Source organism: Urocitellus parryii, chromosome 3 (assembly GCF_045843805.1).
Source record: "Urocitellus parryii isolate mUroPar1 chromosome 3, mUroPar1.hap1, whole genome shotgun sequence".
NCBI lineage: Eukaryota > Metazoa > Chordata > Mammalia > Rodentia > Sciuridae > Urocitellus > Urocitellus parryii.
In genome coordinates, this window is record NC_135533.1 from 138,106,763 (window position 1) to 138,120,255 (window position 13,493).

Genomic DNA, 13,493 nt, shown 5'->3' on the forward strand with positions numbered 1-13,493 from the left:
AAAGAAGTCAAAATCATACTGATAGATAGATAGACATATAAACAGTAAGATAAAACAAGAGAATAAACCATCCCAAACAACCCAAAATGTTTCAACAGAATTCACTGACACTACAGTGGAGGAAATTTCAGAGAAGGAATTTAGAAAGTTCGTAATTAAACAGTTCTATGAGGTAAAAGACAATGTAAGGAGTGATCACAGAGAAAATACAGAAAGTGAAAGATTACTTCAATAAAGATATAGAGATTCTGAAAAAGAATCAAACAGAAATCCTTGAAATGAAAGAATCAATAAACCAAATTAAAAATTCAATGTATGGGCTGGGATTGTGGCTCAGCAGTATAGTGTTTGCCTAGTGCATCCGAGGCCATGGGTTCTATCCTCAGAACCACATACAAATAAATAAAATGAAAATATTGTGTCCAACTACAACTAAAAAATAAATATTAAAAAAATTCAATGGAAATAATCACTAACAGACTAGATTTGTTTGAAGACAGATTTTCAGGCCTCCAAGACAAAGTATACAATCTTGAAAATAAAATTGACCACAGAGAAAAGATGTTAAGAGACCATGAACATAATATTCAAGAAATATGAGATAACATTAAAAGACCAAATTTAAGACTCATCAGAAGAGATGAAGGCTCTGAAATACAAATAAAAGAATGCACAATCTTTTCAATGAAATACCTGAAAATTTCCTAAACTTTAAGAATGAAACTGAAATTCAAATATAGGAAGCATGTAGGACTCAAAATATACAAAATCACAATAGATCCACTCCAAGACATATTATTATGAGAATGCCCAACATACAGAATAAGGACAGAAGCCAGGCATAGTGACACATTCCTGTAATCCCAGTGGCTTGAGAGGCTGAGGGGGGAGGATCATGAGTTCAAAGCCAGCCTCAGCAACTTAGCAAGACACTAATCAACTTAGTGAGACCCTGTCTCTAAATAAAATATAAAAAAGGGCTGGGGATATGGCTCAGTGCCCTCAAGTTCAATCTCTGGTACCAAAAAAAAAAAAAAAAAAAAAAAATCAAATAGACCACAACACATAATACTGGGTGACTTTAACATGCTTCTTTCATCACTGAATTGATCACCAAAAAAAAAAAAAAATTTAATAAAGATGCTAAAAAAAACTAAAAAATGCAGCTAGCAATTCGGACTTAACAGATATCTACAGAATATTTCATACACTAATGACTGAATTCACTTTCTTCTCAGGAACACATAGAACATTTTCTAAAATAAACCATATTTTAGACCACACAGCAAATCTTAGCAAATACAAAAGAACAAAGATCATATCATGCATTCTATCAGATTATAATGGAATGAAATTAGAAATTAACAAGATAAAAAATAGAAACTACTAGGGGCCAGGGTTGTGGCTCAGAGGTAGAGCACTTACCTAGCATGTGGGCCCTGGGTTCAATCCTCAGCACCACATAAAAATAAATAAATAAAACAAACATATGGTGTCCAACTACAACTAAAAAGTAAATATTAAAAAAATAGAAACTACTCTAACACCTGGAGACTAATACACTTAAGATAATATCATGCATTCTATCAGATCATAATGGAATGAAATTAGAAATTAACAAGATAAAAAATAGAAACTACTAGGGGCCGGGGCTGTGGCTCAGAGGTAGAGCAGTTGCCTAGCATGTGGGCCCTGGGTTCAATCCTCAGCACCACATAAAAATAAATAAATAAAACAAAGATATGGTGTCCAACTACAACTAAAAAGTAAATATTAAAAAAATAGAAACTGACACCTGGAGACTAATATACTTATGAATGATAAATGGATAGCAGAAGAATCATGAGAGAAATAAACAAATGAGAATAGTAATACAATATATCAAAATCTCTGGATAGTATGAAAACAGTTCTAGGAGAATAGTTCATAGCATTGAACTCATACATTAAAAGAATACAAAGACATCAAATAAATAATCTAAAATTACATCTCAAGGCCCTAGAAAATGAGAAACATATCAACACCAAAATCAGTAGAAGATAGGAAAAGAATTAAAATCAGAGCCAAAATCAATGAAATTGAGGTTAAAAAAAAAATCAAAAGATCAATGAAACAGAAAGTTGTTTTTTTTAAGAATAAACAAAATGGACAATCCCTTATACAAGCTAACCAGAATAAACAAAATTGACAACCCCTTATACAAGCTAACAAAAAAAAGGAAAAAAACTCAAATTATTAAAATCCAAGATGAAAAAGGAAATATCATCATTGACACTACTAAAATCCAGAGGATTATCAGAAACTGTTTTGAAAATTTTTACTCAAATAAGCTAGAAAGTCTTGAAGACATGGACAAATTCCTAGAGATTCATGACCTACCCAAATTGAACAAGGAGAATACAGAACACTTTAACAGATTAGTTTCAAGTAATGAAACTGAAGTAATGAATTGAAGCCTTCCAACAAAGAAAAGCTCAGGACTGGTTGGATTCTCAGCCAAGTTCTACCAGAGCGTTAAGGAAGAACTAATACCAACCCTCCTCAAAATTTCCATGAAATAGAAAAGAAGGAACTCCTTCAAACTCATTCTATGAAGCCAGTATCACCTTGCTACCAAAATCAAACAAAGACACATCAAAGAAAGAAAACCTCCTTGATGAACACAGATGCAAAAATCCTTTTTTTCCTTCTCTTTTTGTTTTTCTTTTTGGTACTGGGAATTAACCCAGGGGTTCTTTACCACTGCGCTACATCCCATCTTTTTTTGTTTTTTATTTTGAGACAGGGTGTCACTAAGTTGCTTAGGACTAAATTGCTGAGGCTGGCCTTGAACTTGTGATCCTCCTGCCTCAGCCTCTCAAGTTGCTGAGATTACAGGTGTGTGCCCAACGCCTGGCAATGCAAAAATTCTTAATAAAATACTGGCAAGGGCTGGGGTTGTGGCTCAGTGGTAAAGCACTTGCCTAGCATGTGTGAGGCACTGGGTTTAATCCTCAGCACCATTAAATAAATAAATAAATAAATAAATAAATAAATAAATAAATAAGCAAGCAAGCAAATAAATAAATAAATAAATAAATAAAAGTATTCAAAATAAAAACAAAAAAACCACAAACTGCCAAACCACATATAAAAACACATTACATGGGCTGGGGCTGGGGCTCGCCTGGCATGTGTGCGGCCCGGGTTCAATCCTCAGCACCACATACAAACAAAGATGTTATGTCTGCCGAAAACTAAAAAATAGATATTAAAATTCTCTCTCTCTCGATAAAAAAACCAAACAAACAAACAAAAAAAACACATTACAAAGATAGTACACCATGATCAAGTGGATTTAATCCCAGGGATACAAGGTTGGTTCAACATATGGAAATCAAAAAATGTAATTCACTACATAAACAGACTTAAAAACAAGAATCAAATGATTATCTCAATAAATGCACAAAAAGCATTTGACAAAGTATAGCACCCATTCATGTTTAAAACACTAGAAAACATAGGAATAGAAGGAATAATATTGTAAAGGCTATATACAACAAACCCAAGGCCAATGTTATTCTGAATGGAGAAAAACTGAAAGCATTTCCTGTAAAAACAGGAACAAGACAGATGGCTACTTTCACCACTCCTATGCAACACAGTCCTTGAAATTCTAGCCAGAACAATTAGGCAAGAGAAGGAAATTAAAGGGATACAAATAGAAAAAGAAGAATTTGAATTATCTGTTTGCCATTCTATATTTAGAAGACCCAAAAAACTCCACCAAAAGACTTCTAGAACTCATAAATGAATTCAGCAAAGTGGCAGGATGCAAAATCAACGCCCATAAATGAACCATGTTCTTATACTCCAATGATGAATCTGCTGAAAAAGAAATCAGAAAAACTATCCCATTCATAATAGTCTCAAAAAAGAAAATGAAATACGTGAAAACCAATTTAACAAAAAAGATGAAGAATCTCTATAATGAAAACTATAGAACACTAGATAAAGAAATTAAAGATCTTAGAAGATAGAAAGACACCCCCCCCCCGCAATGTTCTTGGTTAGGCAGAATTAATATTGTCAAAATGGCTATACTATCAAAAGTGCTATACACATTTAATGCAATTCCCATCAAAATTCCAATGACATTTTTCATAGAAACAGAAAAATCAGTCATGAAATTCATTTGTAAAAATAAGAGACCCAGAAGAGCCAAAGAAATTCTTAGCAAGAAAAGTGAAGCAGGAGGCGTCACAATCCTGGACCTCAAATTATACTACAGAGCTATAGTAACAAAAACAGCATGGTACTGGCACCAAAACAGGCATGAAGACAAATGGAATAGAACAAAAGACAGAGACAAACCCACATAAATACAGGTATCTCATACTTGTCAAAGGTGCCAAAAAACATACACTGGAGAAAACACCCTTTTTAACAAATGGTGATGGAAAAACTGGAAATATGCAAAATACAATTAAACCCTTATATCTTACCCTGCACAAAACTCCACTCCAAGTGGATAAAAATGCTAGGAATTAGACCAAAAACCCTGCACCTGCTAGAAGAAAATGTAGGCCCAACACCCCAACATATCAGCTCAGGTACTGATTTCCTTAACAAGATTCCTATAGTGTAAGAAATAAAAGAAAAGATCAATAAATGGGATGGAATCAAATTAAAAAGCTTCTTCACAGCAAAAGGAACAATCAAGAACACGAGGACAGCTGGGTGTGATGGCCAATTCCTGTGATCCCAGCAGCTCAGGAGGCTGAAGCAGAAGTATCACAAGTTCAAAGCCAACCTCAGCAACTTACTGAGGCCCTAAGCAACTCAGTAAGACCCTGTGTCTAAATAAAATACAAAAAATGGGCTGAGGGTGTTGCTCAGTGGTTAAGTGCCCCTGAGTTCAATACCCAGGATCCCCGATACCCCACAAAAAAAGAACATGAGGAGAGAGCCTACAGAATGGGAGAAAATCTTTGCCACCTGCTCCTCAGGGCTTTAATATCTAGGATATACAAAGAACTCAAAGAACTTAACACCAAAAAAAAAAAAAAATCAATAAATAGGCAAAGGAACTAAACCCTTCTCAAAAGAAGAAATGTGAATGGTCAACAAATATATGAAAAAATGTTCACTCTAGCAATTAGAGAAATGCAAATTAAAACTACACTGAGATTTCATCTCACTCCAGTCAGAATGGCAATTATCAAGAATACAAATAACAATAAGTGTTGACAAGGATGTAGGGAAAAAAGTACATTCATACATTGTTGGTGGGACTGTAAATTGGTGCAACCACTCTGGAAAGCAGTATGGAGATTCCTCAAAAAACAAGGAATGAAACTACCATTTGACCCAGTTATCCCACTCCTCAGTTTACATCCAAGGGATTTAAAATCAGTATTCTATAATTGCACAGCCACATACATGTTTCTAGCAGCACAATTCACAATACCTAAGCTACAGAGCCAATCTAGGTACCCTTCAAAAGATTAATGAATAAAGAAAATGTGATATATACATACACACACACACACACACACACACACACACACATTGCAGTACTACTCAACCACAAAGAAGAATGAAAGTATGACATTTGCCAGTAAATGGATGGATCTGGAAACTATCCTGCTAAGTGAAACAAACCAGTCCCAAAAAGCCAATGGTCAAATGCTTTTTCTGATATGTGGAAGCTAATGTATAATAAATGGGGGGGGTGTTTAAAAATGAATAGAAGTTCAGTAGAGTAGACAAAGGGGAATGAAGGGAAGGGGGGAAGGATGGGAAAAGGAAAGACAGTAGAATGAATCTGACATATGTACATACATGAATATACCACAGTGAATCTCACAATTCTGTACATTCACAATACATTAATTGAAAAAAAAAACTATGGGTAAATGACAGAAAAATTAGCAGAGAGAAGGGAAGAGGGAGTTGGAAAAGGGAGAGAAAGGGGAGGTAGCAGGAACTGAATTAAAACAAGATATAGTCCATGCTTTTATAATTCTGTCAAAATGGATTCTCCTGCCATGTATAACTAAAAAGAATTCCCCGCCAAAATTTAGTCATTTCAAATTAGAGGAGAGGGAAAGGCTTTCAAAAGATACCATAAAAAGACAGGGGTAGTGGCACACATCTACAATCCCAGCAACTGGGGAGGCTGAGGCAGGAGGATTACACCTCTGAGGCCAGCCTCTGCAACTAAGTGAGGCCCTAAGCATCTCAGCAAGACTCTGTCTCAAAAAAAAAAAAAAAAAAAAAAAAAAAAAAGTATGGAGATGTACCTTAGTAGTAAAGGGACCCTGGGTTCAATCTTTAGTATCAAAAAGTTAAAAAAAAAAAGGAAGGTGGAGGGGAACATATATTTTTTTGAAGGATATAAAGAACTATTAACTAGAGGAAAACCTGTGGATGTAGCTGAGTGATGAGCTCCCCTGGGTTCAAATAAATTTTTTTTTTTTTTAGGACTGGAGAGTATAGTACCAAAGAGTGATAGGAATACTGTACCACTGAGCTATACCCCCACCCTTCTTTATTTTTATTTTGAGACATAGTATCACTAAATTGCTGAAGCTAGCCTCAGCCCTGCAATCCTCCTGCCTCAGTTTCCCCAGCTGCTGGGATTACAGGCATGCACCACCATACCTGGTCATTTCTCTTAAAATTTTTACTGAGATAGCAAATATATCACTCTCCCTAGTACTCTACAAGCCAGAAAGTTTTTAACTTGGCCTTTTCTGTATGAATGATGTATTTGTGTGTGTGTGTGTGTGTGTGTGGTGCTGGGGATTGAACCCAGGGCCTTGTGCATGAGAAGCAAGCACTCTACCAACTGAATGTCCCGAATAATGTATTTTTGCTTAACATTAAATTATAATTGCCTAGAAGGACAGAGCAGAAAAACAAATATCTTTCATATAGCAAAGTCCTTGAACTATCTCCTAGCCTCACTAGCAATTTTCCCAAGTACTGAAATCAGAAACTCACTTCTGTTATCCTTAGAGCAAATACAGGCTTCAGACAACACTGTTTCCTTATCTTAATAATTAATGTACACCAAAGAAATGAATTTAATAATTCATCTTAATCTGGATATAGTATCATATGCCTGTAATCCCAGCACCTCAGGAGGCTAAGGCAGAAAGATCATAAATTCAAGTACCCTCTGGGCAACTTAGCAAGACATGGTCTCAAAACAAAAAGGGCTGGGGAAATAGCCACATGCCTAGCATGCATGAAGCCCTAGGTTTAATCCCCAGAACTATAGGGGGAAAAAAGTTCATCTCTAAAAATTGAAAATGATAGCAAAGGACTGGGATTGTGGCTCAGTGGTGGAATGCTTGCCTAGCATGTGTGGGGCACTGGGTTCAATTCTCAACACCACATATAAATAAAATGAATAAAATAAAGGTCCATCAACAACTAAAAAAAAAATTAAAAAGAAAAAGAAAATGATAGCAAAGACAATTGCCTGGAAGATAAGGGAGCTCTATTGACAGGCCTAAAGCATTTCAATTTATCATAGTGAGGAATTTATAAATAATTTGTAGATTTATTCCATAATTCTGAGACTACTTCTTTGTCATTTATTTTAAAGGCTAAGTCACAAATTCAAAGAGTGACTACTCACCTCTGGAGATTTCGGCGTATTCTTGAATACAGCATAGGAAATAAGTGAACTTGAACCTATAATACTGAGAGACCCAGGAGATGATCATTAAAACTGGTCCTTCACTTTTGCTATTGATTTTTTTTCTGATAAAATTGATGAAAATTAAACTGCACTTGTGTTTTAAAAGTATGGAATGTTTCTCAAATTTACATGTCATCCTTGTTTAGGGGCTGTGCCAATCTTTTCTATCATTCCAATTTTTTTTTAATTGAACATGAACACATTACCTTTGTTTTACTAATTCATTTATTTTGTGTGGTATTGATGATCAAACCCAGTGCCACATGTGTGCAAGGCAAGTACACTACCACTGAGCCACAACCCCAGCCCCTCATTCCAATTTTTAATATGTGTGCTGACAAAGTGAGCACTTTGCTATTTATTGGTTTTGCAATCACTCCTATTGACCAGGTTGTCCACTGATTTCAGATGTTATCCCTCTATCTGCTTTTCTGTTGTTATTGTTATTGATGTTACATTTTATTAGTCAGAAAATATCAATGGAGTAAATAAAGAATATAATTTTTCACTAACTAAAGAGCAAATCCCCAGGGAGAAAATGCAGAAACTGCAGAATGCTCCAGTTTTGCTTACACTAGTTTATATAGTCCTACTATGTGAGATTAAATAAACATACCTCACAGTTGCCATAATAAATTGTATCCATTGTATTGCAGAAAAAACCTAAGTAGAAAAGAAAAAAATTAAGCCTTTTACATTTAATATTCAACCTAACTCCAATTTCACTGTTTATTAGCCACCTCCTCAACACAAATTCTTCTTCAAAGCCTAATCAAAACATACAAGTCTGAAAATGAATAAAAAAGACTAAAGAGGGCTGGAGCTGGGGCTAAGTGGTAGAGCGCTCACCCAGCATTCTTGAGGCATTGACTGGGTTCGATTCTCAACACCACATGAAAAAATAAATAAAATAAAGTTATAAAAATAAACAAATAAAGATGTTGTGTCAATATACAATGAAGAGGGGCTGGGGATGTGGCTCAAGCGGTAGCGCGCTCGCCTAGTGTGCGTGCGGCCCGGGTTCGATCCTCAGCACCACATACAAACGAAGATGTTGTGTCCGCCGAGAACTAAGAAAAAATAAATAAATGTTAAAAATTCTCTCTCTCTGTCCCCCTCTCTCTCTCACTCTCTCTTTAAAAAAAAATATATACAATGAAGAAAGAATTTTTAAAAAGACTGAAAAGGCTCTAGGAAGAAAGAATTGTTCCATTTTTCCTTATTTACGCAGAAAAAATACATAAGTAAGTAGAAAATGACTAAATGAGCTGGGCATGGTGGTGCTTGCCTGTAACCCCAGTGGCTCAGGAGGCTGAAGCAGGAGGATCCCAAGTTCAAAGCCAGCCTCAGCAATGGTGAGGCTCTAAGCAACTCAGTGAGACCCTTTCTCTAAATGAAATATAAAAAAGGGCCAGGGATACAGCTCAGCGGTCATATGCCCCTGAGTTCAACCCCTGGTTCAAAAAAAAAAAAAAAAAGGCAATGAAAAATTGAGGGCTGGGATTGTGGCTCAGAGGTAGAGCACTCGCCTAGCATGTATGAGGCACTGGGTTCAATCCTCAGCACCACATAAAAATAAAACAAAGATTTTGTGTCCACTTATAACTAAAAAAATAAATATAAAAAAACTGAATGAGAAAACTAATAAAAGAAGAATGAGGGCTAGGGTTGTGGCTCAGCGGTAGAGTGCTTGCCTAATACACGTGAGGCCCTTGATTCCATGCTCAGCACCATATATAAATAAACAAAATAAAGGTATTGTGTTCACCTCTGTTAGGATGGCCTTAGGCCTGAGCCTAAGCAACTCCATTTTAAAAACTCTAGTTTGAAACCTGAAGTTTCACCAGGCCACCCAAAGAACCCTCCAATATGGCCTCAAACAAGTTACTTCCCTTCACCCTGATAAACAGATTGAAGCCCCTGGCAGCCTGTGCTTGTCTGATAAGAGGGAAAGGCAAGAAGATCAGGGTGGAATCAGATGTTTCTGACCCCAGGGTAAATGATGTCACTGAGAAATCTGGTGGTAGCTGATAAGGACTGAAAGGGGGGTCAAAACCCCCCAAATTTAGTATAAATAATACAACAAATAAACAGCAATTCAGCCAGCTGAAACAAGGATGCATTCAAGCTCGAGAGCCTGATGAGGACCTGACATCCCATCACTTGTCACCATTTCCTGAGCCTCTGTGTGATCCTCACCGCTCTCAAACTCTACCACCTCTCTGGACCTTGGTGAGAGCCACAACTTCTCCCTATGAACCTCTCCCTCAACTGATCAACCACTCCACAACAGGAAAAGCCTGCCTTGGTTCCGGACCTGGTGACCACAGTCTGAGTGTGCATCTGCTGGTCATAAAGCCTAAGGCTTAAGACTTTAGAACTTAGCACACAGAGGGAATGTCTGTCATTAGCCTATCAAGTGTGTTTGATTAAGTGTGTTTGCAGTGCTTAGAATTAATCTAGAATTGTTTGCTGTAAATTGATTATGTCTATTGCAGTGCCTAGCATTAAGGGATTGTCGTTTTCTTGATTAAGAACCTATAGAGTGAAGCTGTATTGAGTAATTTGAGTGAATAAAGCATTGAAAGGGGCAGAAGCACATGGACATTCTTTATTTCTCCCCTAGACTGCATAAGTTGTAATTTGCCCCCTCGTGACAACCTACAACTAAAAAAAAAAAAAAAAAAAAAAAATTAAAGAAAAAAAAGAATAAAATAGAGAGGAGGTAGAAAAAGTTACATTTCAAAAGAGAAAGGACAGACCTTTAATAAAGAAAAAAAATAAAGTTCACTAAAAGAAAGAATAATAAATGACAGAGAAACAAAGAAAATGGAGACACTGTGAGTGAAAAATACAGAGCAGAAAGAAAAGGGAGGGGTCAAAAAAGACAAGAGGGGCAACTTCTGACCTTACCAAATCCCACTTGTCCTCCAGGGTGCTAACCTCCAGTAACAAGGCCATAAGAACTTTAGTCCCAGCTACTCTTATGCAGTGATCCTTCTCAGTCAGGTTGCAATTCCCAAAGAAATGAACAAAAGCCACACCCCTGTCCCAGCCGGGCTCCTCCTTACCTAGTCATGCACTGTACCTTGAGGGCAGCCAGCAAGGTGACAACAAGTGGAGAAAAGTCAGCCTGAAAGGCCAAAAATAGAAAGAGCAGGTGACAAGGAAACATAGTTTTAAGAAGCATAAAGAACTGTAGAAGGGGTAAGTGGTAGGAGTTATTATTTATTTTATTAAAAGAAGCAGAATGAATCAGGGTGAAAAGATAAATAGAGCTGTAAGAAGGAAATTAAATAGGAAAAAAAAAGAAAGAAAGAGTAGAAGGGAGGTCTGCTTAAAACTTGCCCACTTATAGACAAGTCTTTGTGAGAAAGAGAAATTGCATAAAGTTTTAGTAATACCTGTGTAAAGTTAGGAAGATAGGAGGTTATTAATGTTTGTCATATTTGATACTAACATCTTAAATATACTAAACCCCAAATTTCCACCAGAAATATAATTGTATTATTACTCTATTCATTGAATGTACTTCATTGATGTTTAAAATATTAATGTCCTACAAAGCAATGTCACAGAACATACAAAGATAAACAAGAGAAAGACCTAGCCTTCTAGGAGCTTATGATACACTAGGAAAAATGGCTTGAAGACCTAAAACTCAAATGATTTGCATATAGCAATAATATACACAGAATGGCATTTGAACATGGAAGGTCCAATAAAATTCTAACAAGCAAAGATTGAGGTAGAGGACACAGGAAAAACACTGATGTAGCCATTTATCTTTAACCATCTATGTGTATATTCTACAGATGTAAATTTTCTTTCTTTTTCCATTATTTTTTTTGGGAGTTGGGGAATGGTTCTGGGATTCAAATCCAGGGCCTTGTAAATGCTAAGTACATACTCTACCACTGAGATACACCCCTGGGCCCCAAATATTTCTTTTTTTATTAATTTTTTTTAGTTGTAGACAGACACAATACCTTTATTTATTTGTTTTTATGTGGTACTGAGGATTGAACCCAGCGCTTCACACATGCTAGGCAAACACTCTACCAACTAAGCTATAACCCCAGCCCCCAAATATTTATTAATAACATAAATTAGATCTTTTGTATGGCTGGAGTAATTCAAATATTTATGCATATTAGGTTAAGATTATAGTATAGGGTGCAGTGGCAAACACCTGTAATCACAGTGGCTCAAGAGGCTGAAGCAGGAGGATCTGAGTTTAAAGCCAGCTCCAGAAATTTAGTGAGGCCCTCAGCAACTTGGTGAGACCTTATGTCAAAATAAGAAAATAAAATGGGCTGGGGATGTGGCTCCATGGTTGAGTGCCCTTGGGTTTAATTCCTGGTACCAAAAAAAGAAAAAAAAAAAGTATAGTATGGAATGGAAGACTAGACATTGTTAAGTGGAAAGTGTTAATAACTTTGCTTAAATTATTAGATAAATAAACATACTGACTTCTGGACTAGAAATTTCCAGCAAAAGGTCTTAGGGAGTGTTTTAAGGTCTCCAGTCATATATCTATCTAATAAGGGTGAGGAGACTAATGACAGTCTCAACAACCAAGTGATAAGAAAATGATTTTGGACAAAAGACTCTTGTCTCAGTCAAGAACAAACCTCTAATTGTTCAGAGACTAGTTGTGACAAATTAGTCTGCAGTTATTGATGACAATCAATCTCAGAGAATTTTTCTTTTTGGTATCTCTTATAAAATGTCTATGACACCACTATACCTGGTTTACATACTTTATTTTTACTGCACTTTAAAATCTATAGAAAAATTGGCTGGATAGTACAGAATATTAGTTCTTTAAATATTTCAAGTTTCCTATCCTAGAATCTTTCTATAGGCTGTTCTCCTTCCTAAATTGATTCATAAAAATCCAAATTTAAAGCTGGATGTGGTTTGCACACACCTGTTACCGAAGTTATTTGAGAGGCTTAAGGCAGGAGGATCACAAATTTGAGGCCTGCTTGGGCAACTCAGTGAGACTTTGTCTCAAAATAAAATAATATACAATAAACGGCTAGAGGTATAACTCAGTGGGAAAGTACCTAGCAAGTGAAAATCCCTAGTACTAAAAGAAAATAAAATTTAGCAAAAAAATTAAATTCTCCAAAAAATAAAATTTTAGAACTTTTTTTTCAATTTTACATTTATTTACATAATTATTTAATGACTTGTCTCTTCACCTGAGTACAAATCCTTAAGGGTTGAATCTAATTTATTGTTTCTCAGCTCAACTTAGACATATTCTTTTGTAGTATTTTCCATGAACTCCAATCCAAATTAATCTTCCTATCACATTCTTTCACATACCCTTCCCTTTCCTTTATTATAAATTATTGTAATTTATAATGATACATCTGTTTGTATGATTATTTTAATGTTGGTGTCCTCTGTTAAACAGTAAGCTCCAAGAGGGCAGGGAGGATATCCTATTTTGCTCACCAGTGTAATCCTTACCCACAAGAGGATATAACACATGAAAGATATTGAGTAAATATTTGTTAAATGTTGAAATAATTCTTACAGGAGCATAGTAACTGGAGAAAATCAAAATATAAAAAGGGTTGGGAATATGGCTCAGTAGTTAAGACCCCTGGGTTCAATCCCTCGTACCACACACACACACACACACACACAAAAAAAAAAAAAAAAAAAAAACCCGAATACAATTATAATTCGTCAACTTGGGCCAAGGTAATCTAGAGTTGTCATGGCAGTGGGTATTGGAAAATCTGATGTCAGTCAAAATCAAGAGGTAGACCTGAGTGGGACT

At 35.9% G+C, this 13,493-nt stretch overlaps 1 protein-coding gene and 1 non-coding gene across 4 annotated transcripts in view; both read right to left on the bottom strand.

Moving 5' to 3' along the window:
* Tmem116 (transmembrane protein 116) overlaps positions 1–13,493 on the bottom strand; it is a 41,346-nt gene that overhangs the window by 25,091 nt on the left and 2,762 nt on the right. For 2 of the 3 annotated variants that reach the window (XM_026386018.2, XM_026386016.2), the window contains exons 3-4: positions 8,310–8,356; positions 7,631–7,694 (exon numbers count right to left, since the gene is read on the bottom strand). In XM_026386018.2, coding sequence (XP_026241803.2) covers positions 7,631–7,694; positions 8,310–8,356 — 111 coding nt within the window. Of the gene's footprint in view, positions 1–7,630; positions 7,695–8,309; positions 8,357–10,764; positions 10,827–13,493 lie in introns of all 3 variants that reach the window. The other variant, XM_077796113.1, reaches the window with a different exon arrangement.
* Positions 7,795–7,896, bottom strand: LOC113180946 (U6 spliceosomal RNA). Its single transcript, XR_003300551.1, has one exon. It is a non-coding gene; the product is annotated as a U6 spliceosomal RNA (small nuclear RNA).